Below are 22635 nucleotides of genomic sequence, written 5' to 3' on the forward strand. Positions count from 1 at the left end.
AAGATTAAGAATGATAAATTTTTCGAGGAGGAGAAAAAGTGATTGATAATTGAAACGCGCTCAATGATGTGGTGCCGGGATGTCTCTCCAAGAGGGCTTTGATCAAACAATAAGGTTTGAGGAATTTGAGGGAGATCAAAGATCCACTTCAGATAATGGCTCTTAGGTAGCTTACGACACCTACCTTGACATTGGACTGGACCTTTTTCTTTTTCTTGAACTGCTGTAGGTCATTTGAATCGTTACCGGTATTATACCGACAGTTCAAGCTACGATAGAGAACAGGAGACTGCGAACTCCTTCAGTCTGAATATTTCGCCAATTTCGCCAAGACGTCAAGAAGAATCTACCAGCATCAGTACCTAGGCAGTAAATGTTCCTCGTGAGTAGGTAACGAAAAACCTTGTCACTGCTTGCCATGATTTTTAGCTAAATTTGCTGTAGATTTATGAAGTATCAGTGGCCACTTTCGTTGAAAATGTTGACAGTGTTGGAGTTTGGGTTGAGCACGAATGAGGGAGTTAGTTGTTTTAGCTCGAGGTTAGCTCGATTAGATGCCGCCGATTAGCTAGAATGATAAACTTACAACCGGCCAAGAGTGGGACATAAGTTGAGTACCCCACTTTCGGACCACCCCTCTTTTGGACCACCTAAAAATATATATATATATGAATTTTAAACTTCAATAACTCAACCACTATTCAACTTCAATACAATCCCCTGTATTGTCAGTTTCATAAATACTATCAGAGTCTTTTATCTCAATTTCCCGATCACCAGCTTCAATTTGAGCTTGATATATAGCTTCTATCCCTGCAAACCTCGAATTTGGACTAGTTTTTACCATCCTTCTTTTTTTAGGTATAATCTCTTCTAATTTTTGCTCCAATTGCTTTATTCGTTTCTTGGACTGTACAAGTTCATAGTCCTTAGCATCAAATCCTTTTTGAATCTTTCGAAAAAGCAGCCGGCGAGTTGGAATATCGGTCTCATCAACTTTCTCCATTATATCAGCATATTTTCGAATATCACTTCCTTTTTGAGGGGTTTTCCATGCAATAAAAGATGAATGTATATTCCATTGAAGCTCGGGATCATCATCTGAAACAGGATTTTGATATACAACCTCTTGATTACTGTTTTCGAGCAATAATCTGGACAAAAGAGGTTTAGCGCGGTTTTGAGGCCATAAACCTGAAGCCTTCCACCCAGAAGTGATATTTCGAAGTGTTAAAGCTTTTAATCTAGCTTTCTGATAGCAGGCAAGAAAGTTTCTTTTGCCAATGGGAGTAGAATCCGTCAATGAATCGAGAGTATTGAGGTGGTATCGATATTCTTTTTTCAGAGGTGAAAATATTGATAAATCAAGAGGTTGTAGTACATGCGATGTATGGGGTGGTAAAAATAAGAGATGTATATTATTCTTGAAGCATTCAAGTATAAATTGAGTGGTTTCATGGCTTCCATACCCATCCAAAACAAGGAGTCTTGCTTCTTTCGGTCGAGTTGGTGCTGATTGTGGTATAAACACCTCTTTTAGCCATTCCAAACCTGTAGAATCCGTAGTCCACCCATTATCTGTAGCAGTGAACTCCCACCCTTCATAGTTATCAAGTTTAATGGGAAACCATTGTTGTTGAAGTGTTTTACCTTTGAATATAACCAAAGGTAAAAGTGCTCTTCCCGTAGCTGAGATACACTCAATAAAAGAGGTCCACGTTCTTGAACCGGGTTGCTTTTTCTGAATAAAACGTCGCTTTGAACTCCCAAGTACCATACTATTGAGATCTTGGCCTTCCATTATACCAGCTTCATCCATATTCCATCTGTTTTCGGGCTTGATATACTTAATTGCTGGTAAATCCAACTTTTCAAAGAACTTGCTTATAATTTCGGTAGTTGCACCATTGATACGGGCATTATCGATTTTATATTGCCTTTTAGTCTTAATCTCTGGGTTTCTTTCCAAAAAACTATGTATCCATCGCTTGCCAAGAGATAAATCACCTCCTTCGAGGTTGAGAATGGACTCTCCTAATTCTCGTATTTGACGATGGGTAGGGCTAGTTCCTAGGGCTTCCTGTACTAAAATCCAATTTGCTAGAGCTCTCTCCTGCACAGGAGCTATCTTCTATAGGTTTTGTGCACCTTTTTTATGTGAAAGGTGGCCATTTATACGGTTGTGTAAAGTGGTGCGGGGAATACCATATTCTGAGCAAGCCTTACGCATAGACATGCCTCCTGCAATCGCAAAAAGTGCTGCAGCAATATCATCTTCAGTATAAGGCTTTATCATAGCTTAATTGATAATGTATTAAAATCTTATATCAATTGAATAAGTGGTTGTTGATTTATTAAAGATGAAGTTGGGAGGTAGTGCTTAAAATGGGGTAAGATTTTAGGTGGTCCAAAAGAGGGGTGGTCCGAAAGTGGGGTACTCAACTTAGTTCACCAACCTAGGAGTTACTCCACACGTCTGGCATCGAAAAAAAGAACAATGATATCGGATCAAAACCGACTTGGTGAACATGGCCGTCTTTGCTGATACCGTACGTACAGAGTACCTAGGTGGTAATCCCGAAGGGTATCGAAACAGCCTGCAAGGATAGATACTGTAAAGCCAAGTTTGCTATTCTGATATCCCTGGAATTCGAGAAGAACAAACTTTGAAGCAGTGGCGACATCACATATTTTTACACTTTGTCTGCAGCAAATATTTAGCTGCAGTATTACTATTGCGAGACTTCTCGATTCCCTAAGCTAGGTCTATTTGATGAAGTGAAGCTCAAGTCAAGTGCTTTTCACGTATGTTATTTTTTATCACACCGGTAACTGTGGGAGACTCGGTGTTTTGATATATTCGCTTTTTTATATTCGGCTCCCATCAGAACGACGGTAATATCAATGACAAATGCGTTTTTGGGTTGCTTGAAAACCTTCCACTGCGGCGTAAGTAAGTCTTACATTACGCTGGTTCAGAATCCATCACAAATTATACATATTTTGCCCTGGGGAACAAACTACAAGATGCGATACCCTTCAGGTCTAGGTACGATGTCTACTTAATCATATATCATCCCCAATGCGATCGAGTTAGCCCGAAAACTCCCATACAAGTAGTTTACCTTTCGTCGCTTCCTACAGTACAACCGGAAACAATGAACTGTATGGCTCAAATTTCCCTTTTTGAGCAGGACCACTCTATTTAATGGCTCTCATTAAGGCATATGATATTCATAGCCCTAATAGCCATTCGATTCACCTTGCAAGGGGTGAACGAACTAGTCAGGAGCGGACGCGAGTGGGATAACACACCATTGTGTACATAGGCCCTGAAGAAGCCGATATTCTGCTTAGAGAATACGGATTTCAAGTGTCTAAGTTACGATTCAGGTATAGTTTGACACGACCGTGCTCGTTGATGATCTAAGAGTCTCTCTCTGTACGAAAGCGAAAGAGCTTGGATGAGATATTAGTTTTCTTCTCTCAACAATTGTTGGATTAGGAACACATTGAGAAAGAATGACCGAGAAACAGCTCGCGTGCACAGCACAAATAAACTTTACTATTACTGAAGGCCTTTCTGAAATCCTTGCCGGCTTCCTTGATAGCCCATACTATTCTGCAACAGCTAGTCTAGCTACTGCTTTTAAGCCTTGAGGATCTTCACAGCTGTGTAAAAGCTGAATTACCTGCCCTCGTGATGAATAAGACTGAAATGAACGTTTATAGAATTGCTTGACTTATTTTAGTATCTATTTACCCTATGCCTGGGTAACTGGACTTGAAGTACTCATAAATGATCGAGGCACAGACAGAACAACACTTTCAGTCCACCTTACATACTCTATGCCCGTGTCTTCAAGCTCTATAGTAGACGCGGAAAGAGAACAAATATGCGCCTGGCCACCCTCTCATCTCTTAGCTCCAGATAAAGGTAACTCCCACCCTGATGCCCGTGGCTTGCAGTAGAAATCTGTTTGGGACAGCATGATTATGATAGAATTTTCATCAACTACAATTACAATTCAGATATATCATCTGATATCACCATTCTCATCAGGGTATTTTTCTCGCTGTTGTTATGACAGTTACGTTGTCCTCTCCCCTGCAACCATTATTTAAGACGAGATCATTCCTGCTTAAAATGCATCTAGAAACTCAGAAATATCGAAACTCCTAAAGCGTAATCTCGAGGTTCCTGCAAGACAATACAGTCTCCTAAAGTCTGAATATCTCTTATCTCTCTTCCATGCCTCAAAAGTTCCTCGTGAGAGATACGCTTTAAGTAAGCTGCCTCTGCGATGCAGAATGGGCTTCAAATTCACTATATGGTGGCATGTGAAGGCACTAAGAAATCCTCCGAGCTAAGTGCAGGACTATAGGTGTACATGAATACCGAAGAGATAGAAAAGTTCTGACTACAACACGGATTATCTTTTATAAATGAGAAAAGGAGGTGCTGTCCCAAGGTTCAAAGATAATACTATCTTTTTTGAACTCCATAGTCCAAACACACATTTCGGTGTGTTGGGAAAGAGCCTTCTTTCTTGTCTTGTTAGCGAAGGGATGAGCGCCGAGTACTCATCCGAAGAATGAGCGTATACTTGCTACCGCTTGGATGATTTATTATTGTTATCGGTTTTTCGTATTTATTGCACTTATTCCAAAATCCAAAAGTTTCTATCATCTAATATATTGTTCTTGCAAGATAATCGTTACGAAGGACCTTCACTTCTTAGACCTCCTTAAAGACAACACGAAATGAGTCACCTACTTTTGCTGATGTAATCTTAGTAGTTCTTTGACGGGAATTAATCCGCTCTCTTTTATACTTCCCGCAGTAAGTTAGGAGATGAAGTGGAGGCCATTTCTATCCTGTTCTTACTTACCTACCTATTCACTGTATTTTTCCTCAATTATTAATAAATATATAGGTAAGCTAGGTACATAGTAATAGGTAATAGATACGTTGAGATATCCTACTTTCGGCCGCAAAGATTAGATACAAAAAGATAGGATCTCCTGTAAAAATAGTCCTCCACTAGGTAGACTGGCAATTTATTAATAATGTCCAGTCATGTATGTAGAGAAATTCGTGGAAACTTACAGTATCGATTGCTTTGCTAGTGAAGCGTATTACAACTTCTTATATTTCGATCTTAAACTTAGTATCCATCACTTCACTATCAGTAATATTTTTTTTCACCGTCCTCGAACCTCGGAACCTATATGCTGTGGCATTTTCGCTAGCAAAACTTCTACACTGTGTGGGTTTTGGATGAGAATATTAATTTTAAAGATTTTTATGAAATATTCTAAACCCGTAAAAAGAAAAAACTCTATAGGCTGTCATGGGCTAACTTCCACATTTGAAGATTCGGTATCTTTGTGAGCAGAAACTATCCTGACTTATTACTAGTCCTCAGCTGCAAAATTGCTAAGAAGTCTCTCGAGCCCTTGGGCTCCCTTCTTCGAGGTGGAACTTTGTCTGAACTATTTTACTCGGATTTTTTTTAAAATGTATGAGATTATCACTTGAAAATAATGTTGCGTGTGATGATTACATGAGGATGTGGACGTAAAAAACTGTCAATTAGCTTACGAACCAGGTTCATACATGAGATACATAAGATATGGAAGAGAAGTGCATGATCTGAACCATCCATAGTCTGACGACTAACATATTCAAATTCTAACTATCATCCCACCTTTCGCATATTAATTTATTCCACGGATTCCCACCCCCGAGAAGTTTGTACAAGCTCAGCACACCAAAATGTATATACCATCCATACGTTCGAAAAGAACCTGGACTCTCTTACTCTTATTTACTCTTGAGGTATTACATCTTTGGTCTATGACACTCAGGGTCGAGAAATTATGAGTTTCTTTTATACCCCATCTTTAGCTGGGAAATATTTGGAGCTTTTCTGTTATTCACTAATTTTGAGGGGAGGGTATCTGCTCACCTCGAGGGAAAATGGGAGTTATCATGGATTATGTGTCAGGGTGAATATTAGGAAGTTGGTTCAGTTTGACTTATTATGATACTTAATCTTAGTGGAGATGTTGTGTCGGTAGTAGAAGATAGGATATAAAGTGTTAGCAGGCACTTACTTAAAGTTATATAACCTGATTAGAGTCTAGGTTAAATCTATCATATACTGCGCGATTAAGTCATTGAAGGTAAAAGTTTGCGGTGAAGAGATTGGAGACTAATACTGGGAAGTGTGGCCATGGGATCATATGCCCAGATCCGCTGAGAAGTAGACGAGCGGTGTGGTCAACTGTTGTTTCGACTTCCAATAATGATGTTCGAAGTTTAGCTTTGATATCTTCCCAAACTGATTCATTGGCTGTAATTTGACTTTTGTCTTCGTTGGCAGTAATCCCAATGATGGTTCCTTGAGTGCTCGTAGTCTCGTCGATGTATATTGTGATGGCTGTAAGAGGGAAAGTTCCCCCAGAATCCTCGATACTAAAGACATTTTCTGCCCCATTTAAACCAAACATGCAACTTGGGAATGAGGTTTGATTTGCTTGTTGATCAAAACCAAGATGTCACCTGCTCATTGCGGGAATAAAGGTCTCTCTTTCAAGAAATGGAAGGAGATTTAGGAAGATTAATGCAACTTTAACTATTGATTGTCCCAAAAGTGTTTCTGTGTATGTCTTATTATTAAGTGTGCCAAGGAGGAGTTGAGCTGCTTGTTCACGTCGGCTAGCTTTTTTGCATTTGAATGCAAAAACCACATACCTTGTGTTTGGAGTAGAATTTAACTTCTAGCTTTTAGTACCTATTATTACTCAAATATTAGGTACTCATAAGAACTTGCCTCTTTTTTGTTCGTCCGAAGGGTTTAAATAACTTCCGACTGTGTTAAAGAATTTTTGCTAAAATCATTAAAAAATTGTTCTTGAACTGAAGTGCGATAGATAATTATACAACAAAACTTTTATGGGAAAGCTTAACTTAATTATTAGCAGCTAGGTAATTACTGACGGGGGAAGAACAGGGAATGAAGATATGAGATGAGATGAGATGAGGTTCTGAATTAAAAGCTATTATTATGTATCTGTCTGATGGTTTTTTGTTTGAAATAAAGGCTGCCTGACTCCATGCATAAAGGGTTGAAGTGAATATTGAATATTGATTAGGGCTGAGTGATAGTATGGTGATGAGAATTTAGATGTGCGGTCTGACGAGCTTGGGGTGTTTGCTAGAGTGATTAGATGGAATGGGGTGGGATGGGGTGAGAAGTCTGGAACTATTTATTAGCCAATATGGCAATAAGTGTGAATGTAGTAACGAGGCGGGAACTACCAGCAGTATGGCTATATATTCGTTCATCTTCCGTCAATGATATGGAACTCTTAGCTACGAGATGCTGAATACCTGGATGTAGAGTATTCTTACACTAATCTCACCTCACCTCACCTCACCTCACGTCAACCACCCATTTTTAAACCAAGAACCTGACCAATAGACGAATAATCGCAACATATCAAACCCTCAAACAAGCAATCAAAAATCCTTAATTTTCATGCCTCATTCGCCAATACTCCTCAAATGCAAATTTCACAATACCTAGATAAACGAGTGCATAGCATCTAGCATTGGAACATTCAGACATAAAACAAAAATCCCTTACTAGCCCTCTCCATCCGAGCACTAGAACTCCTTCCCACATACGACAAGAACTTCAAGAGTGAATTCCTCCTCATAAAACAAGGTAAGATACTTACTTCCCATCCAAGATAGCCTCGAAATCTTTTGTTTAGAAAGAGAGAGACAAAGTACCTAGACAAAGATCAACAACCGCAAAACCTCGAAAATACACGCTTCTATTCCTCTTCCAAGACGCGTAAAACTCTGAATTTGAGATCTCCAAACATGCAGAATTCAAATCCCGTTTCCAAAATGTAAAACTCCACCCCCTTCCCCAAGCCGAAACACCCTCCCCCCCCCCTCTTAAAAATTGTGAAAAGTGAAAAACCACTTCAGATGTGCAACAAAACTTTTTAGTATTGTGCTTATCATGTGATGATATTTGATAAGGAAGGATATTGGATGAGAATCTTGGGATTGATTGCCTAGTCTTGGGTTGTGCGGTGTGTGTTTGCGTCTATAATTAGTGCTTTCTATTATTAAGTATTTGTATATGTTGGTTGTTGCCGATTGAACTCAAAGTACTTGAGAGATGGGAGATCAGATCCACTAGATCTTGAGATGCTTGCTTTAACATCTTTGGGTTCTGGGAGAGAAAATAAATGATGAAAACTTCATTTAATGCTCATCCGCTTAGTAGGCGATACTCCCAGTATCACCTGAAGGTTAAATGCTTCCCTTCTAGATGCAATGCGCGGGAATCATGATAGGGATATTAATTACTATTCAACCTTGCAGTTTGCTGATGTTATCTTGTAGAGTGAAGACTACTCACTACAGCTGGATATTTCGATTCCTCTCCGTTCATGACATTCGAGAGTTATGAGTAAGGTTAAAACCATTGAGCAAAACAATGCGAAGTTCCAAAAGACCTTCTTCTTCTTCATGATGAGTCCGTACACGTACCCATTGATGGCTACATCTTCATCTAGCTTAGACTCAAGATGTACCGAGCAAACTTGTAGAGATGTGTTTTTGAAAAAGTCGTCGAAAGACATGCCACTTAGTAATTCATAGGTAAGGAAGCAATTTTAGGATTCAAAAAGTCCCGGAAACTCTATTAGTGTGAGGTTTTATTTCTGCATTCAAATGAGTATTTGCTTTATAGAATCTGATGTATTATCGTATGTTTCGTCTCTTAAGCCTTATAAAATATCGGCGATGAGTCGGTATTTGAACAGAGACCTTGGGGCTGTTTTTGAGGACTGCGTGTGGTGATGTTTGCAGCGATGTTAAGATTACATATAGGTATCAATACTATAATTAACACAGCCACCCTGCCTGCGGTGGTACAGAATATCAATGTTGGTAGAGGAGAAGAAAATGATTCGGAAGGGTCGAGATCTCGTAAATACTCGCGGAGTAATAAGTAAGCATCACTTGACTTGGGCTGTCATCTGTCATCAACGTGATTTGATCTTATGATTCGGGCATTCCCGAGCCTTAACCTTACCCTAGGTTTAGTAGATAGTATTCTAAGCAAAATTCCTCAAGGTCAAATCTTGCTACAGTACTGTACCGTGCGTAAAAGGTATTGTCTATGCTCAGACCAAAAGACAATAATGAAGCAATTTCCCAACATCAAAGTTCAAACAATGCACAAGTGGAGTTTACAAACGGCCATGATGACATCATAACTTTATCACCCAAAATTTGCATCGTCAAACTTTCATCGAACAGCTCATCGCCACAATAAAGGATATCCCGGGACACAACAGCCTTATGAAATTTTGGTAAAGTGTGACAAGGGAGGCAATTTTATCTTATTTAATTTCACCACGAAGAGAAATAAATCCCTTGCTGATGTTTGTTTTGTTGGGAGAAGCAGAAGATTTAATTACCTACCGATGATTTGTTCTCGTGGTACAAGTTTTACCGCAACATACACCAACCAGACAGACCTCAGCCGCTCTAATCTCATCCCACGGGCGCTGCTAAGTGACTCTGGAGTACATCAGGTCAGGTTAATGACATGCCGACCGGTGCGATGCGATACGATATAATTGAGGCTTAAGCTTTGGAAGTGGTCACCAGCTTAGTACCTACATTCGCTCGTGTCGCTTTCCCCGAGTATTGTGATAATATTATGGCATTGTCTCGGAAAGTAAAAGAGATGGGTCTCCATGGCTAATAAGTGATTGGGCGCTCTGAGCCCGAAGATACCCAATGACGTTTAAAAGTACCCCGCCAATAAGATAGATGATAAGCCCTTCCCAACTTCTCAAGTAAGATCACTAGACGGCCTGGTATCTGTCAAAAAAGCTTCAAAAACCACTTGGAAAACCCGATATCACGACTAAACCATAATTTCCGTGGAGTATTGGGATTCATTGGGTTGCCTTATGTATGAATTGATATATTTGATATAGATTCTAGAAGATGAAGGAAAATGGAGGAAAATTAAGGAAGATTAAAACTAGTGGGGTAATTTACATTTTCCATCAATTTCGTAACATCATCTCGCATCAAACTTGGAAAATCTTCAGCTTCTTGCTGCAGGCAGCTGAGCCATCCAGGGCCAGGCAAATCCCCGGAAAATCCCTTAAAACGGTAAAAAGGTGGAAAAGGTCATCAAAAGTATCCAAAAGGGTTCAACCGCGCGCCAAATAGAAGATGAGATATTCCTTAATTTGTGGATAATTTATCATTCTGTACATGATCACGCATATCCGATAGAACCGCTCGAAGCAGGTTCCTTGCATTACCTTAGTTTTCTGTATTCCCAACCTTCTCAAGGGTTATTGAGTACCTACCTACCTTACCTACCTTATCTACCTTACCTACTTTACCTACCTACTTACCTACTTGGAATCTCCAGCCACCTCCTTCGAAATCAAGCGCTGTTGTAACTTGTCAACTTTGGGCTTTTACTAACCAACCTGACCCTGTAAATTCCCATATCTCACCGACATTCACTTCTTCTTCTGTCGCTTTCTTTCCCCTCACTCGTCATATTACGACATTACCTTGGGGTGTGACTGTTGTGATTTTGTTTCGATTTATTCCATCAAAACCTTCACAACAACACACAACACACAAAATACAAAACAATTATTTACCATCGTCTTATCGCGCCTTTGAATCTACAGGAATCCAGTCATCAAGTTTAAACCCGTCAAAAGCCTAATTATTTATTAGTGCTAATCATCACAAATCTCGAAAGCGAACAGTCAGCGAAGCATTTTCCTGTCGCAATTCGAGAATACCCCGCCATCAATCATCATGACTTCTTACGAATATGAATATGAGACGGTCGAAGAACCACGTCGACATCGATCTCATCGTCATCGAAAAGATGATCGCGAACCAAGATATGCTGATGAGCCACGTTACGTCGAAACTCAGGAAACTTATATTCGCTCAGCCGCTACCAAGTCTCCGGTAGCTTATGCACCCGATGCCCCCGTCAGAGAAAGAGAAAGAGAAAGAGACAGAGAAGTTGCTCAAACTAGAGAACTCGTTCGTCAACCTCGTCGTGAAGATAGCGATTTATCAGTCGAAGAAGTTAGAAGGGATTTTCCCCCACCAGCAGCGGGTGGTGCCTATATTGACCAACGTACGACGGTGCGTGAGGCTAGGTACGGCCCGCCAGCCCGTCGCTCTCGATCCGTAGGGCGTGATGGCCGATACGGAGAATACCTTAGTGACAGCAGAGGTGATCCACGACGCTCTTTCCAAGAACTCGATCGACGAGATGATTATTATGAAGATGCAGAACTCGAAGATAAACGATCCCTTTCACGAAATCAAAAAATTGCAGCTGCCGTTGGGGGTGCTGCTTTAGCAGTTGGTGCAAAGGAATTATGGGATCGAAGATCGGCCGAGGGTAGACCGGTCGAGCGAAACCCGTTAGCTTCTGCTATGGTCGGAGCTGCTGGGGCTTTGGCGGCATATGAGGGAACAGAACTTTACGATAAACACGGAAACAAAGAAAAGAAAGTCAAGAAGTATGCTGTTCACAGAGGTCGAAATGGTGAAGTTCAAGAAACCTATTACTCTGAAGAAGAAGAGGAGATCAAACCCGAAAAGAAAAAGGGTCGCCGCAAGTCAATTGTTGATAGTGCTATGGCTCTTGCAGGTCTAGGTGCCGCCGCAAAGGGTGTTGAACATCATCGAGGACGCCGAGGAAGCGGTGATAGCTATTATGAGGAATCAACCTCAAGAAAGAGCAGATCCAAGTCAAGATCCGGGGAGGGAACTGCCAAATATCAACAAGCCGCCAAAGCAGCTCTCTTAGCTGGTGCTGCGGAAGCATTCCGAGTTCGAAATGAGCCTGGAGCTTGGGGTGGTGAGAAGGGAAAACGTATTCTCACTGCCGCTATCGGAGCTGGTGGTATTGATGCTGCTATTGACAAAGATGCCGATAAGAAGAGCAAGCGTCATATTCTTGAAGCAGTTGTTGGAGGTCTCGTTGGAAATCGGGCCATTAATGGATCACGAAAGGATGTCGAAGAAGATCCTGTTACTGGACGTTCCCGATCCAGATCTCGAGCTAGATCTAGAGCACGTTCTTCATCCCGAGGTGGAGGAGGTGGTGGTGGAACCGGTCTTGCTGCACTTGCAACTGCTGGTCTTGGGGCTATTGCTGGTAAGAAATTACTTGATCGTTCCAGATCCCGTTCAAGAGCTGGTTCTCGTTCCAGAGCTCGCTCCCATTCACGCGGACGCAGAGATAGTTACAGCCGCAGTCCATCACCAGACCGTAACAAGCGTAGCAGAAGCAAGAGTGTTAGTGCAATGGCAAGAAAGGGTTTGGCTGCTCTTGGTATTGGAGCCGGAGCTGGAGCTGCTGCTAATGAAGTCGGTCGCAACCGTGATCGTAGTCGCAGCCGTAATCGCGATGATTATGATGACTACAGTGATTACGACGATCGCTCAAGAAGAACTCGAGGTCAAAGAGGGGATGTATATGGTAACCCACGATATTCTGAGTCTCGTGGAAGTGTAGACAGTCGTGGAGGTGCTAGGGCAAGGGATGGACAGAGAAACAAGAAGGTTGCTGAAGGAAAGAATGGATATACCAGTGATGATTCTTTGATATCTTCGTCAGAGGATGAGAGGAGGGTCAAAAAGATGAAAGGTAAGCAATTTATTACAGCTGGTTTGGCAACTGTTGCCACAATTCATGCAGCACATAATGTATACTCAAGCATGGAGAAACGTGATGCGCGACACAAGGCTGTTCAGGAAGGAGAAATGACCCCAGAGGAGGCGAGGAAGCTTAGGGCAAAGGCTGCATTGCAAGATGCAGCATCTGTTGGAATTGCTGCGCTCGGTATCAAAGGAGCCATCTCAGAAATCAAGGAAGCAAATGAGATACGACACGAATGTAAAGACTTCCGAGAGAAGAAAGGTGAACGTCATAAGAAACGTCTTGAAAGACAAAAGAAGCTTGCAGAGAACGGCGGAAGAAGACAAAGAGATGGTTCTCGCAGCACTTATTCTCCCTCCGATAGTCGCTACGATGATCGATATGATGACCGCCGTTACAATTCGGGTCCTCGCTATTATGATGGAAATCCATATGCTACAGGTTTACCAGCTCCACCTGTTGGATATGAAAGATAATCCATATCCTTCAGCGCACATCGATGAGTTCGTCATCCACATTCATTTTTCCGGCTTTCAAACAATATAATGCCTTTGTTCCAGCTTCGCCTAAAATATCATTTCGATCGCAGATTTGGAAACAACGAAATATCTACATAGGAGTTCTACAGTGCGGTGCACCTACGGGGTCGGTTGCATCTTTTGGGTCTTTCTTCGGCGCAAAGATGATTTAATGAGTTCACGACCATCACAAAGTTTCTCCATGCCTTGACGATTTTCATATATTTGTTTCATATTTTTTTTTTTTACACATAACACCCAGACGTTGTTTTTTGATTTTACGTTTTCATTTGTGTCGTTATCTACCATTCTTCATTTCAAGCTATAGGAGATAGATGAAGAAATGTTACAACGATCTTACCCAAACCAATTCCGAGTTCACATTTTATATTCTCCAATTTTAAATGAGAACCATAACTGATTGGTATATTTCTCCATAATAGCTCGCTCCCATCGCCATTAAGAAAGCTAGTTCAAGAAGCTTATGTCCCCGCGAATTAAAGTGTGATAACGTACAAGTACAAACCCGCATCTACGAATAAGACACTTGTAACGATAACGTGCGGACAACGAAGTGGAACGGAAGGATGACGATGGATTGGATTGGATGGGTGGGTTTATTTAGTGCGGGATTTAGGAGGATAGGATATACGTACACACGATTTACGAAACGAAAGATGGGATAAAATTTACAAATGAGTGAAATTGGATAGGCTAGGAGATGCGATTTGTTACGGCAAAACTTATGAATTGATGACTAGTTTCGATCTTGGTTTTACTTCTTTTTGTTGGTTATGGTTTGGATGGAGGATTTATTTTGGTGCGGTTTTGAGGGATGGGGATGGGGGATGAGGATGTTTTGGTTGGTTAGTTGGTTGTTGGGAGGAGGATGGGGGATGAGGGATGAGGGATTTTCGATAGGGAAGGATGCAGATGCGGGTGATGATGCAGGTGATGATGATGATGAACGATGATGGCATGATGCATTTGGTGGGTGGGTAGGCGGTGAGGGAAAGAAGTGGAATGTGGAATGTGGAATGAATGGATGGATTTCTCTATCTTTTTTCTTTAGATGATTTTTTTGATGTTTTGCTCTTTTTTTTTTCCTTTTGATTTCCTTTTTGGTTTTGTTTTTTTTGGATTCGGGTTGGTGGATGGGGTGGATGATGAAGGATGAAGGATTTGGTGGAGGGAATGATATTTTTTAGTATTGCTTAGGGTATGATATGATAGGATATGATAGGATAAGCTACTATGGATCTATCAATCAATCATCAATTGGATCTTTGTAAGACTTACACAGTATGTTCTTTAATTTATGATTGGAAAATTGATTGTGAGATTGTGTGATTGTGAGAATGTGTACAGTGTGATTGGTATAGATAGTGATATAGGTAAACACTAGGTAAATAAAACACTCATTTACAGAGTATGGAGTATGGAGGGAGTATATACTATATAGATTGATCTAGCAGGTCCAGAGTCCAGACAGATCCGGGTTTAAGGGAATGAACTCTAGAGTGGGTTGTGGATTTTATGTTTGATGTGGATGTGGATGTGGATGGGATGTCGTCATTTTTGAGATCGCATGCCGTGTACTGGAATATTGGGTGTGGATATAGGATATAGGATATAGGATATGGGATAGAGATGTAGATGTAGATGGATGTAAAGGGTAGATGGGTAAATGATATGGTGATGAATAGGTGATAGATTATGTAGATGGAGATATATATATATGGTTGTAAGTTGGATTTGGGTTTGGAGATTGGGGAAAGCTAGAAAGAGGGAAGGCGAACTTGAGGATTGAGATTGAGATTCGTGGTGAGTGGGATGAGTAAATAGATAGATAGATGGATGGATGGAGTAGATTGAATACTTAAAATATGGATTATGCTTATTGATTGATAGATTGATCAATCGATTGATTAAATGGTAAGAGTTAAATGAATGAATGGATGATACATAGTACATGTATTTGGACTCTTGAAGTGTACTTTGATATTGAGTATCTAGTAATTTGTTAATATAAGTGTTGAGATTGTGGATGGATAAAAGATGGATGGATGAAGAGTTTGAAGTATGGGATAGGTAATATGAAAAGTATAAAAAGTTGATTGATATCTGGGAATTTGAATAGAGAGTGTATAGTGTTTATAAATGGTATTTATTTTGAGTATATAGGTATGTGAATATTAATGTTGATGTGCGGTAGAATTGGAGAGTTGAGCTGTTGTGAGAAAATAGATGATAGGTTAAATGCATCTGAATGCTGCAAAAGTTGTAAATTGAAACTTTGATGATTTGATCGCTGGGCATGGTGGCATGATTTGTATGTGTATATGTAGCGTTACGGTATTCTTCCTCACGAATTTGGAAAGATGAAAGTCTGTATATACGGAGTTATCGTGGAATATCAATTTTTTGAATATCACATTTTTGATTTTCCATCACTGCGTTTCTAACTTTTCTTTAAATTCTCCCCAAAATCCGTCTCCCACCGAATTTTCCGATCCTCGATATCGTCTCCAGTTCCTACTACTTTCACATGCATCCACACTAACAACTCCATCCAATCATTCATTAGTCCTTCCACAAAAAAATACCATTTTGCTCCGTTTGCTTCAAATCGTCTCCTCGCTTACTAGCTTCTGAAAAAATTCTCTCGCGCACAGACCATGCGAAAAATCTATATAGGATGGACTTCCCTCCCAAATTTTCTTTCTTCTTCATCGACAATACTGTAAGTAAAATCTACCCCCTACATTTCACATCTTCCTCCAAGACGACTCCAAATTATCTCTCTATCTCGTCTCGAATACTCACTAACATATCCTCCCCCGCATAGTCAAAGAATCATTTCTTTAGTAAACGTCCTTCTTCTGTGTTCTCTACAAGAGCCACAGACTCCAACCGAGACGATGAGCCGAACCTCAATACCCTAGAGTGAAACCGTTTTGCTTTCGATCTCTCTGCAAAGAGGGCGTTTTCTCTTTTCGAGAGGAAATGTATAGAAAGTGGTGATGATCTCGACCTTTTGGCGGTTCTCTTAGGAGACTACCTCTGGGTGGGTGTTGATGGTCGTCTGATCGGTTTTTTTTTAAACTTTTTTCATTGCGTTCCTGGCCGTGCTGGGGGGTGAAGAAGAAATGGGATGGTTTGGTGGATGAGTTTTGTGTGCAAAGATATTTGCGATGGGTCATACGGGTATGCAGAGAGCTTTCGATGGTGTAGATGTATATGTCAGATCCTTGTTTCGTGGTTTATGTGGTCATGGTTGCTGGAAAGTTGTGGTTACAAATGTAAATAATTCATCCCAATTGAAAACATTTTCTCTTGGTTCAGTTAAACCTTCTGAAATCAATGATCACTCTAACACCTTGCTCAATTGACCTCTTCCATTCATGACTCGATCTCACTTTATCCTTCTATTTGAGTAATTAAAATGGAACTTTGATGAAGGATTTTTTTGAAGCATCCTATTGCCCAATGAATGCATTTACCTATTCACCCAAACCCGCGGCGTTAAATATCATGATGATTCATTAATTATTAATCACATTGAATCACCATAACATTTCCATCAACAACACCTCTAAAATAATCCAATGAATCAATCTCTACTTTCCATATGTATTAACCCATTATAGGTATCATTACTCAATGCCATCGTCTACTTATCTATGATTCAAAAATATTACACTCAAAATACAAAAGTATCTATCTACCTCCCTATCACACTTAAGATAATATAATATAACAATATAAATGTAACGATACTGTACTGGAGGCAGCGGCTGCCTAAGGTTCGTCGGTTGGTAGTTATAGGTTAAGGCTTTATCACTGGTATTCACTTGGAAATGAAGTCGTTACTAGATCAAGTAGAATATAGGTAAACTAATTGATAACTAAGTTGAATACGAAGCTCGTATACTATGAAATTATTCTGATTATATAATAATCCCTTTCCTGAAGTTTTAAAAAGCTTATACTCTTAAATACTCTTAAAAATCTTAAGGAATCTATATTTCTAGAGACTTCATTATGTAATCCTTAATCTGCTTTAGAACACTAATCCTGGGACAATTCGTCTTCTAGGATAATTTAGCTCCTAGGACAATTGTCCTGAGATACTTATTATCCTAGGACATTCTATCTTAGGACAAATACTGTCCTAGCTTATCCTGAGTCCTAGGATACTTGTCCTGTACCATTGTAATTGCCTAACCGTTTGTCCTAGGATTCCTAGGTTCCTTATCGATAAGGAACCCCCTATAAACCACGGTTGAATCACATCCCCCCTGTTTTCGGCAGCTAAATCACCGACATCTATAATACTACCATAATCCAAACCACGATTCGTGACAATAAAATATATTACTGATGGGAAATATTCATATGTCTATCTCATCTCCTTTTTATATATATACTGGTATACTCTATTTCAAAGAATCAGTTATTTTTAAAGTAAGAGGGGGGAGCTTGGGGAAAGAGAATGATGAGCGCGGTAGTGAGAGTATGGTCTTAGTGGTAATAGTATTTAAAATTGAAATTGTAAGATTGGTTATTGTGATTTATTGAAAGTCAGGTTGGTGGTGGGTTTATGATTCGGGATTGATTTGTTATGTTATTTTGATTGGTATTGGTCTGTTAATTATGTTGTGATGATGCTTTTGGGTTTGTTGAGGTTTAGGGGGTTTGGGAGTTTTGGAGGTTTGAGGGAGGTTTGAGGGAGGTTTATGGGGTGGTAGGTTGGGTATAGGGAAGTTAGATACATAAATATATGATTTTATATCTTTAGTGATAAATTGTTTTTGTATGAAGCTCCCTCTTGCATTTTGATACATCAACAGAAAAAGAGGAAAACCATAGATAATAATCATTAATGAAAGTGTCAGCCTAACACCACCACAAGCAAACCTAAACACCATCATCGTCATATATCAAACACCTAAGAATAACCAATCACCTATAACACCGACACCCCAATTCTTCACTCAACAAACAACCCCTTCTCCTTGTGCCATTCTTCAATACTAAAATCGCCATATCCATCATACACCTTTTTCTTCCCTTCCGGCCATCTAACATACTCCGGTTTACTATCCCCCTTCACACAAACCATTTCCTCCACAACCGGCAACTCGGTATCAATTGCACTCGCAAACGGATGAATTAACTCCGGCCATGTTTTATCCCACAACCAAAGCATCGACGCACATTCCGTACAAAAATTGCGTTCAGAAGTGCATTTTTTTTCAGTTGCTTTGCCACGATCTTTAATGGCGTTGTATTTCCTAGCGGATTAGTTAGTTACGTTGAAACGAAATAGTGAAGAAATGGAAGGGGAGGATACTTGATGTATTCTTTGCCTTTGGTAATTTGCAGTGTAGATGCTATACCACCAAGATTTACAGTCCCGCCATATCCTCCGCATTTACGACAGATAGAACATGCGCAGAGTTGGTAGGGGGCCGGAGTATGTGATTCCAAGGTGAATTCTACGAGTCCGCATTGGCAGCTTCCTTTTAGTTTCCTAGGGTGGATATAGATGTTAGCGGGGTAGGTTAGGTGGGTTAGAAGGGGAGGACTCAGGAGGGGAGTATTTTTTATTAATGGGGAAATGTTTACATTGGCATTTTGAGTAACCTTAGTTTGTTTGTGTGATTTTTTAGCTTGGTGAATCTGGGAATAGAGTTGAGGAAATATATAGTTTTTATTAATGGAGGATGTTGTCTTAATTATCTTCTATATATATACCTAGGTACCTTACACCACTGACCCCTCTTCGGAAGGAAGCCCACGTCATAAAATACGTGGTGAAGTCCTCGGAACAATAGAAAATCCGCCCGCTGCAACAGATGTTCATCCAAATAATCCATAACATCAGATACCTAGGTAATTTGAGATTAAATATAAATAAACAACCATGAGTACATTTGGGAGCCCTGGTGGGCGTATGATCAATAATAAACCTTCTCCGTAAGTTGTTTTTGTTATATTTTCTTGATACTATGGAGATATTTGAGAAGAAGAAGGCTAATTTATACTTTGCGATATAGACCGGAAAGAGGAAGTTTTCCGCTGGATCATGATGGTATGATTTCCTTTCCTTTACTTTTCTTTTCTTTTCTTTTCTATTCTATTACACATGTACGAGTGTGCAAACGAGATAGGATACCAGGTGAATGGGATGTGAATAGCGAATATGCCAACGAAATACTAACGCGACGATGCGATAACAGGCGAATGCAAATCCGTTATGCAAAGTTATCTTAATTGCATGAAGAAGGTTCGCGGTATGAATGATCCGGAATGTAGGAATTTGGCGAAATCGTATTTGTCATGTCGGATGGATAGGTATGTTCTTGGGTTTTATATGTGTATATTTGGATTGGATAATTGGGAAAAGACTAATGCGTCTGGTGTGCGGTAGGAATTTAATGGCGAAGGATGAATTTAAGAATTTGGGGTTTGCGGATGAGGGGTCGGATTTGAAGGGTGTGGATAAGAAGAATGAGGCAAAGGATGGGGATGCGGATGCAAATAAACATAAGAATGAGTTAAGGTGGTGAGGTGGTGAGGTCGGTTCGAGAAGCTATTTGAGGCGAGAAGGTGCAAACGAATGAAGCACCAAGGACTAGCGAAATGGGCATCTTATATCATTTGTACAATACAGCATGGGATTGGCGTTTCGGAGCGAATATAAAGGATGGGAGTTTGATTGTTCCAAGAGAATATCGGAAGAACTAATTTGTTCTCACAAACAGGGAATATTATTCAACTCCAAGGACATTTATATTCTATATTACAATTGTGTTTGTAGTTTCGGAATTGGTGATATATACCAAAACTATGGCTGTCTTGAACGGCACTTGTATGTCTCTGTGAAGGGACAATCGATAAGCTCTATGGATTAGATTTATGGATTTTCATGTTAGACTTTCAGCTCATCGTTCTGTTGTCATCACCCTCCCCTAGCAATGTCATATCCCTAGATATAAGAGTGTAGGCAAATGCAGATGATATTATATTGCTCTTAATTTTCCCCCACGAGTTCATGAAGTCTATTGCGCCCGAAAGAAAAAAAAACAGAAAAGACATATCTTATTTCCAACATGGTGAACAATAGATTTCTATACAAAACTACTTATTAATCTGTATCGTTCACGACTTACTATATTTTTTTTGCAGGATTCCTATAATATTACAAATAACGTTTTGGAAAGATATATTTGTGAATTTCTGATTGTGTTTAGATTATGGAGGATACGTATGTTTATTTAGAGTAGTTTCGAAATTCTTGAATACTTGGTTTATGTTAGAATGTTAATTTTTTGGATTTTTTGATAGCTGAGTTATGTAAAACTTGGGAATTGTATTTAGTATTATCTTCATTTACTGAAAGCAAGTGTTACTTTTCCTGATCTTCTTTTGTAACTTGTATGCATCATACTGTTGTAAATTTGGGCTTTTGAAGCTGGTAAAATGCTAAGTGGCTTGGAATTATTGTGAAGTAGTGAAATGACTGCAATAACACGGTGATGTTGTTACGAAAGTACTGTCTCTGAAGGAAGAAAACTGAAGGGTGCATTACAAGGTGTGATTCTGGTTGCTCTCAGCCTACTTGACTCAGCTCAATCTATCAATGAGTTTCCTTCTCTAGGGAAAGACAAATAAAAGAAAGTAGCACTGAGTTAACGGAAGTATTACAGAAATGCTAAGACGCATCTCGACTCTTCTTACCATGGTAATGGCCATGAGTACACTATTGCCGAATACGAGCTGTCACATCCCAGACTTAAGTATTTCCTGCTCTGGCACCTGTCCACGAATTCTTATTATGCTCGTTGCCCATCTCCTTGACTTCTTCAATCGTAGCTATGGGAGCAGCCCACCATCCATCGCCTATTGCTTTTACTTACTAAGTAAGTCAACCATCCTTTGCAAGAACAGATGCATATCCCTATGTTTCATATCAGCTCCCGAGATATCAAATATGTTCCTTGAACTTTTCCGATCTTTTACTAATTACAGCTATAATAACTATTAATCCCGAAAAAAAAAAAAGAATTAACATGTTTTTATCACACACTTTGTGACTAACGATAAGGGTCTTGAAATACTCCAAATGCAATTTTATAGGCATATTTCTACTTCACGTATCGTATTAGACCTTCTTTATATTATTTCCCCTAATCATGTATAATATTTGGAATTTTGATGAGTTACTTGGAATTTCGTGAGCCAATTTGATTTTGATTTGCCGTCAGGAATTTTTTAGATTTCTTGAGACGAGGCTCGTTAGGAGGCCTGAATGTTCTCTTGTCACTGGAGCTTGGTTATTTTGGTGGTCTTTTCTCTCTTTGGTTCTCTGCCATAATGATGGAAGAAATTGTTGTGAATAGGATTATGTTTAGGGGGGAGAGTTTGAACAATACTTGATGACTTCAAAACAACTACGTAGTGATAGACTTTTACTATTCGATTTACCATTTTATTCGGAAAGATGTTTACTTGGTATATATGTTTTAAAAATGCTCCCGGTTCAATGTAAAGTATATACTTCAAGGTTTCAATCCTGTACTGTGTGTAAGACTCTGTGTGAGGAGAAAAATTATTGTTGTAGTAGGACGAACAGGAGGTGGAGAATGTGATATGGATTAGCCGGCTTGCATCTACTCAGAGCTTGGCATAGGAACTGTAGGAATTAGAGGACGGGTTTCATAACTTTTCCTTTCTCGATGTGTTCAACAAGGCTTGGTGGGCTAAACAGATATATAATGCTCTCAATTATTTATTGCTTACTTAGGTCCCTCTGGTATGAATCCTCGGTAAACACCCTTCTCAACTTCAACATACTTTCAATTCATGCTTGTGAAGAGATATTAAGACATAGAAAGGTTACAATTTCTTTAAATTGAAAATTTTACACTGTTTGCTGCAGGTTTCCTGTATATACAAGTAAATTAAACGCATATTGTGTATCATAGGACAAGATTAACATGCAACAATAGAGACAAAGTCTTCCACTTCTGCGTATTGCCAACTAGATACTTATGTCTCTTTTAAAGAAAAGCACCAACCCCATTTTTACAGCTTTGTTTTTACTCAAGCCTCAATGCCAAATTAGAAACATATTCACTGTGAATGACAAGCTGTATGAAAGTAATTCTTGATGGTGATTCTTGTCCACTAAGCAAATCCTCGAAGTGGTTAGACCGCCCAGATCAGGCTATTGTGAGACCTTGATAATAACAGTAGGAACTTCAACTTTGAATTTGTTTGCTTCAACGACCTCCATTCAGAATCTGTAGGTTACTTTTCCCAAGACTCCAAACATCTGAAATACT

At 39.7% G+C, this 22635-nt stretch overlaps 7 protein-coding genes across 7 annotated transcripts; 4 read left to right on the plus strand and 3 right to left on the minus strand.

The window, feature by feature from the left end:
* Positions 1-690: 690 nt before the first annotated feature.
* Positions 691-3318, minus strand: SS1G_06625 (hypothetical protein; the record flags this gene model as incomplete). Its single annotated transcript, XM_001592334.1, has 6 exons — positions 691-720; positions 845-1154; positions 1470-1973; positions 2558-2704; positions 2827-2942; positions 3316-3318. The coding sequence occupies 6 exons, from the start codon at positions 3316-3318 to the stop codon at positions 691-693; spliced, it is 1110 nt and encodes a 369-aa protein (XP_001592384.1).
* Positions 3319-3849: 531 nt separating this feature from the next.
* On the plus strand, positions 3850-4371 carry SS1G_06626 (predicted protein; the record flags this gene model as incomplete). Its single annotated transcript, XM_001592335.1, has 2 exons — positions 3850-3968; positions 4158-4371. 2 exons carry the CDS (start codon positions 3850-3852, stop codon positions 4369-4371), a joined length of 333 nt encoding a protein of 110 aa, XP_001592385.1.
* A 2916-nt stretch (positions 4372-7287) lies between these two features.
* On the plus strand, positions 7288-7395 carry SS1G_06627 (predicted protein; the record flags this gene model as incomplete). The annotated part of the gene is made up of 1 exon (XM_001592336.1): positions 7288-7395. One exon carries the CDS (start codon positions 7288-7290, stop codon positions 7393-7395), a length of 108 nt encoding a protein of 35 aa, XP_001592386.1.
* Positions 7396-10894: 3499 nt separating this feature from the next.
* Positions 10895-13240, plus strand: SS1G_06628 (hypothetical protein; the record flags this gene model as incomplete). Its single annotated transcript, XM_001592337.1, has 1 exon — positions 10895-13240. The coding sequence occupies one exon, from the start codon at positions 10895-10897 to the stop codon at positions 13238-13240; it is 2346 nt and encodes a 781-aa protein (XP_001592387.1).
* Positions 13241-18275: 5035 nt separating this feature from the next.
* On the minus strand, positions 18276-18921 carry SS1G_06629 (hypothetical protein; the record flags this gene model as incomplete). The annotated part of the gene is made up of 3 exons (XM_001592338.1): positions 18276-18579; positions 18639-18818; positions 18914-18921. The coding sequence occupies 3 exons, from the start codon at positions 18919-18921 to the stop codon at positions 18276-18278; spliced, it is 492 nt and encodes a 163-aa protein (XP_001592388.1).
* Positions 18922-19241: 320 nt separating this feature from the next.
* SS1G_06630 (hypothetical protein) lies at positions 19242-19857 on the plus strand (the record flags this gene model as incomplete). The annotated part of the gene is made up of 4 exons (XM_001592339.1): positions 19242-19264; positions 19345-19379; positions 19528-19642; positions 19719-19857. 4 exons carry the CDS (start codon positions 19242-19244, stop codon positions 19855-19857), a joined length of 312 nt encoding a protein of 103 aa, XP_001592389.1.
* A 1226-nt stretch (positions 19858-21083) lies between these two features.
* On the minus strand, positions 21084-21431 carry SS1G_06631 (predicted protein; the record flags this gene model as incomplete). Its single annotated transcript, XM_001592340.1, has 3 exons — positions 21084-21163; positions 21208-21309; positions 21374-21431. 3 exons carry the CDS (start codon positions 21429-21431, stop codon positions 21084-21086), a joined length of 240 nt encoding a protein of 79 aa, XP_001592390.1.
* Between the last annotated feature and the right edge of the window lie 1204 nt (positions 21432-22635).

The sequence above is a fragment of the Sclerotinia sclerotiorum genome, genomic scaffold (genome assembly GCF_000146945.2).
Source record: "Sclerotinia sclerotiorum 1980 UF-70 scaffold_8 genomic scaffold, whole genome shotgun sequence".
NCBI classification, from domain to species: Eukaryota; Fungi; Ascomycota; class Leotiomycetes; order Helotiales; family Sclerotiniaceae; genus Sclerotinia; species Sclerotinia sclerotiorum.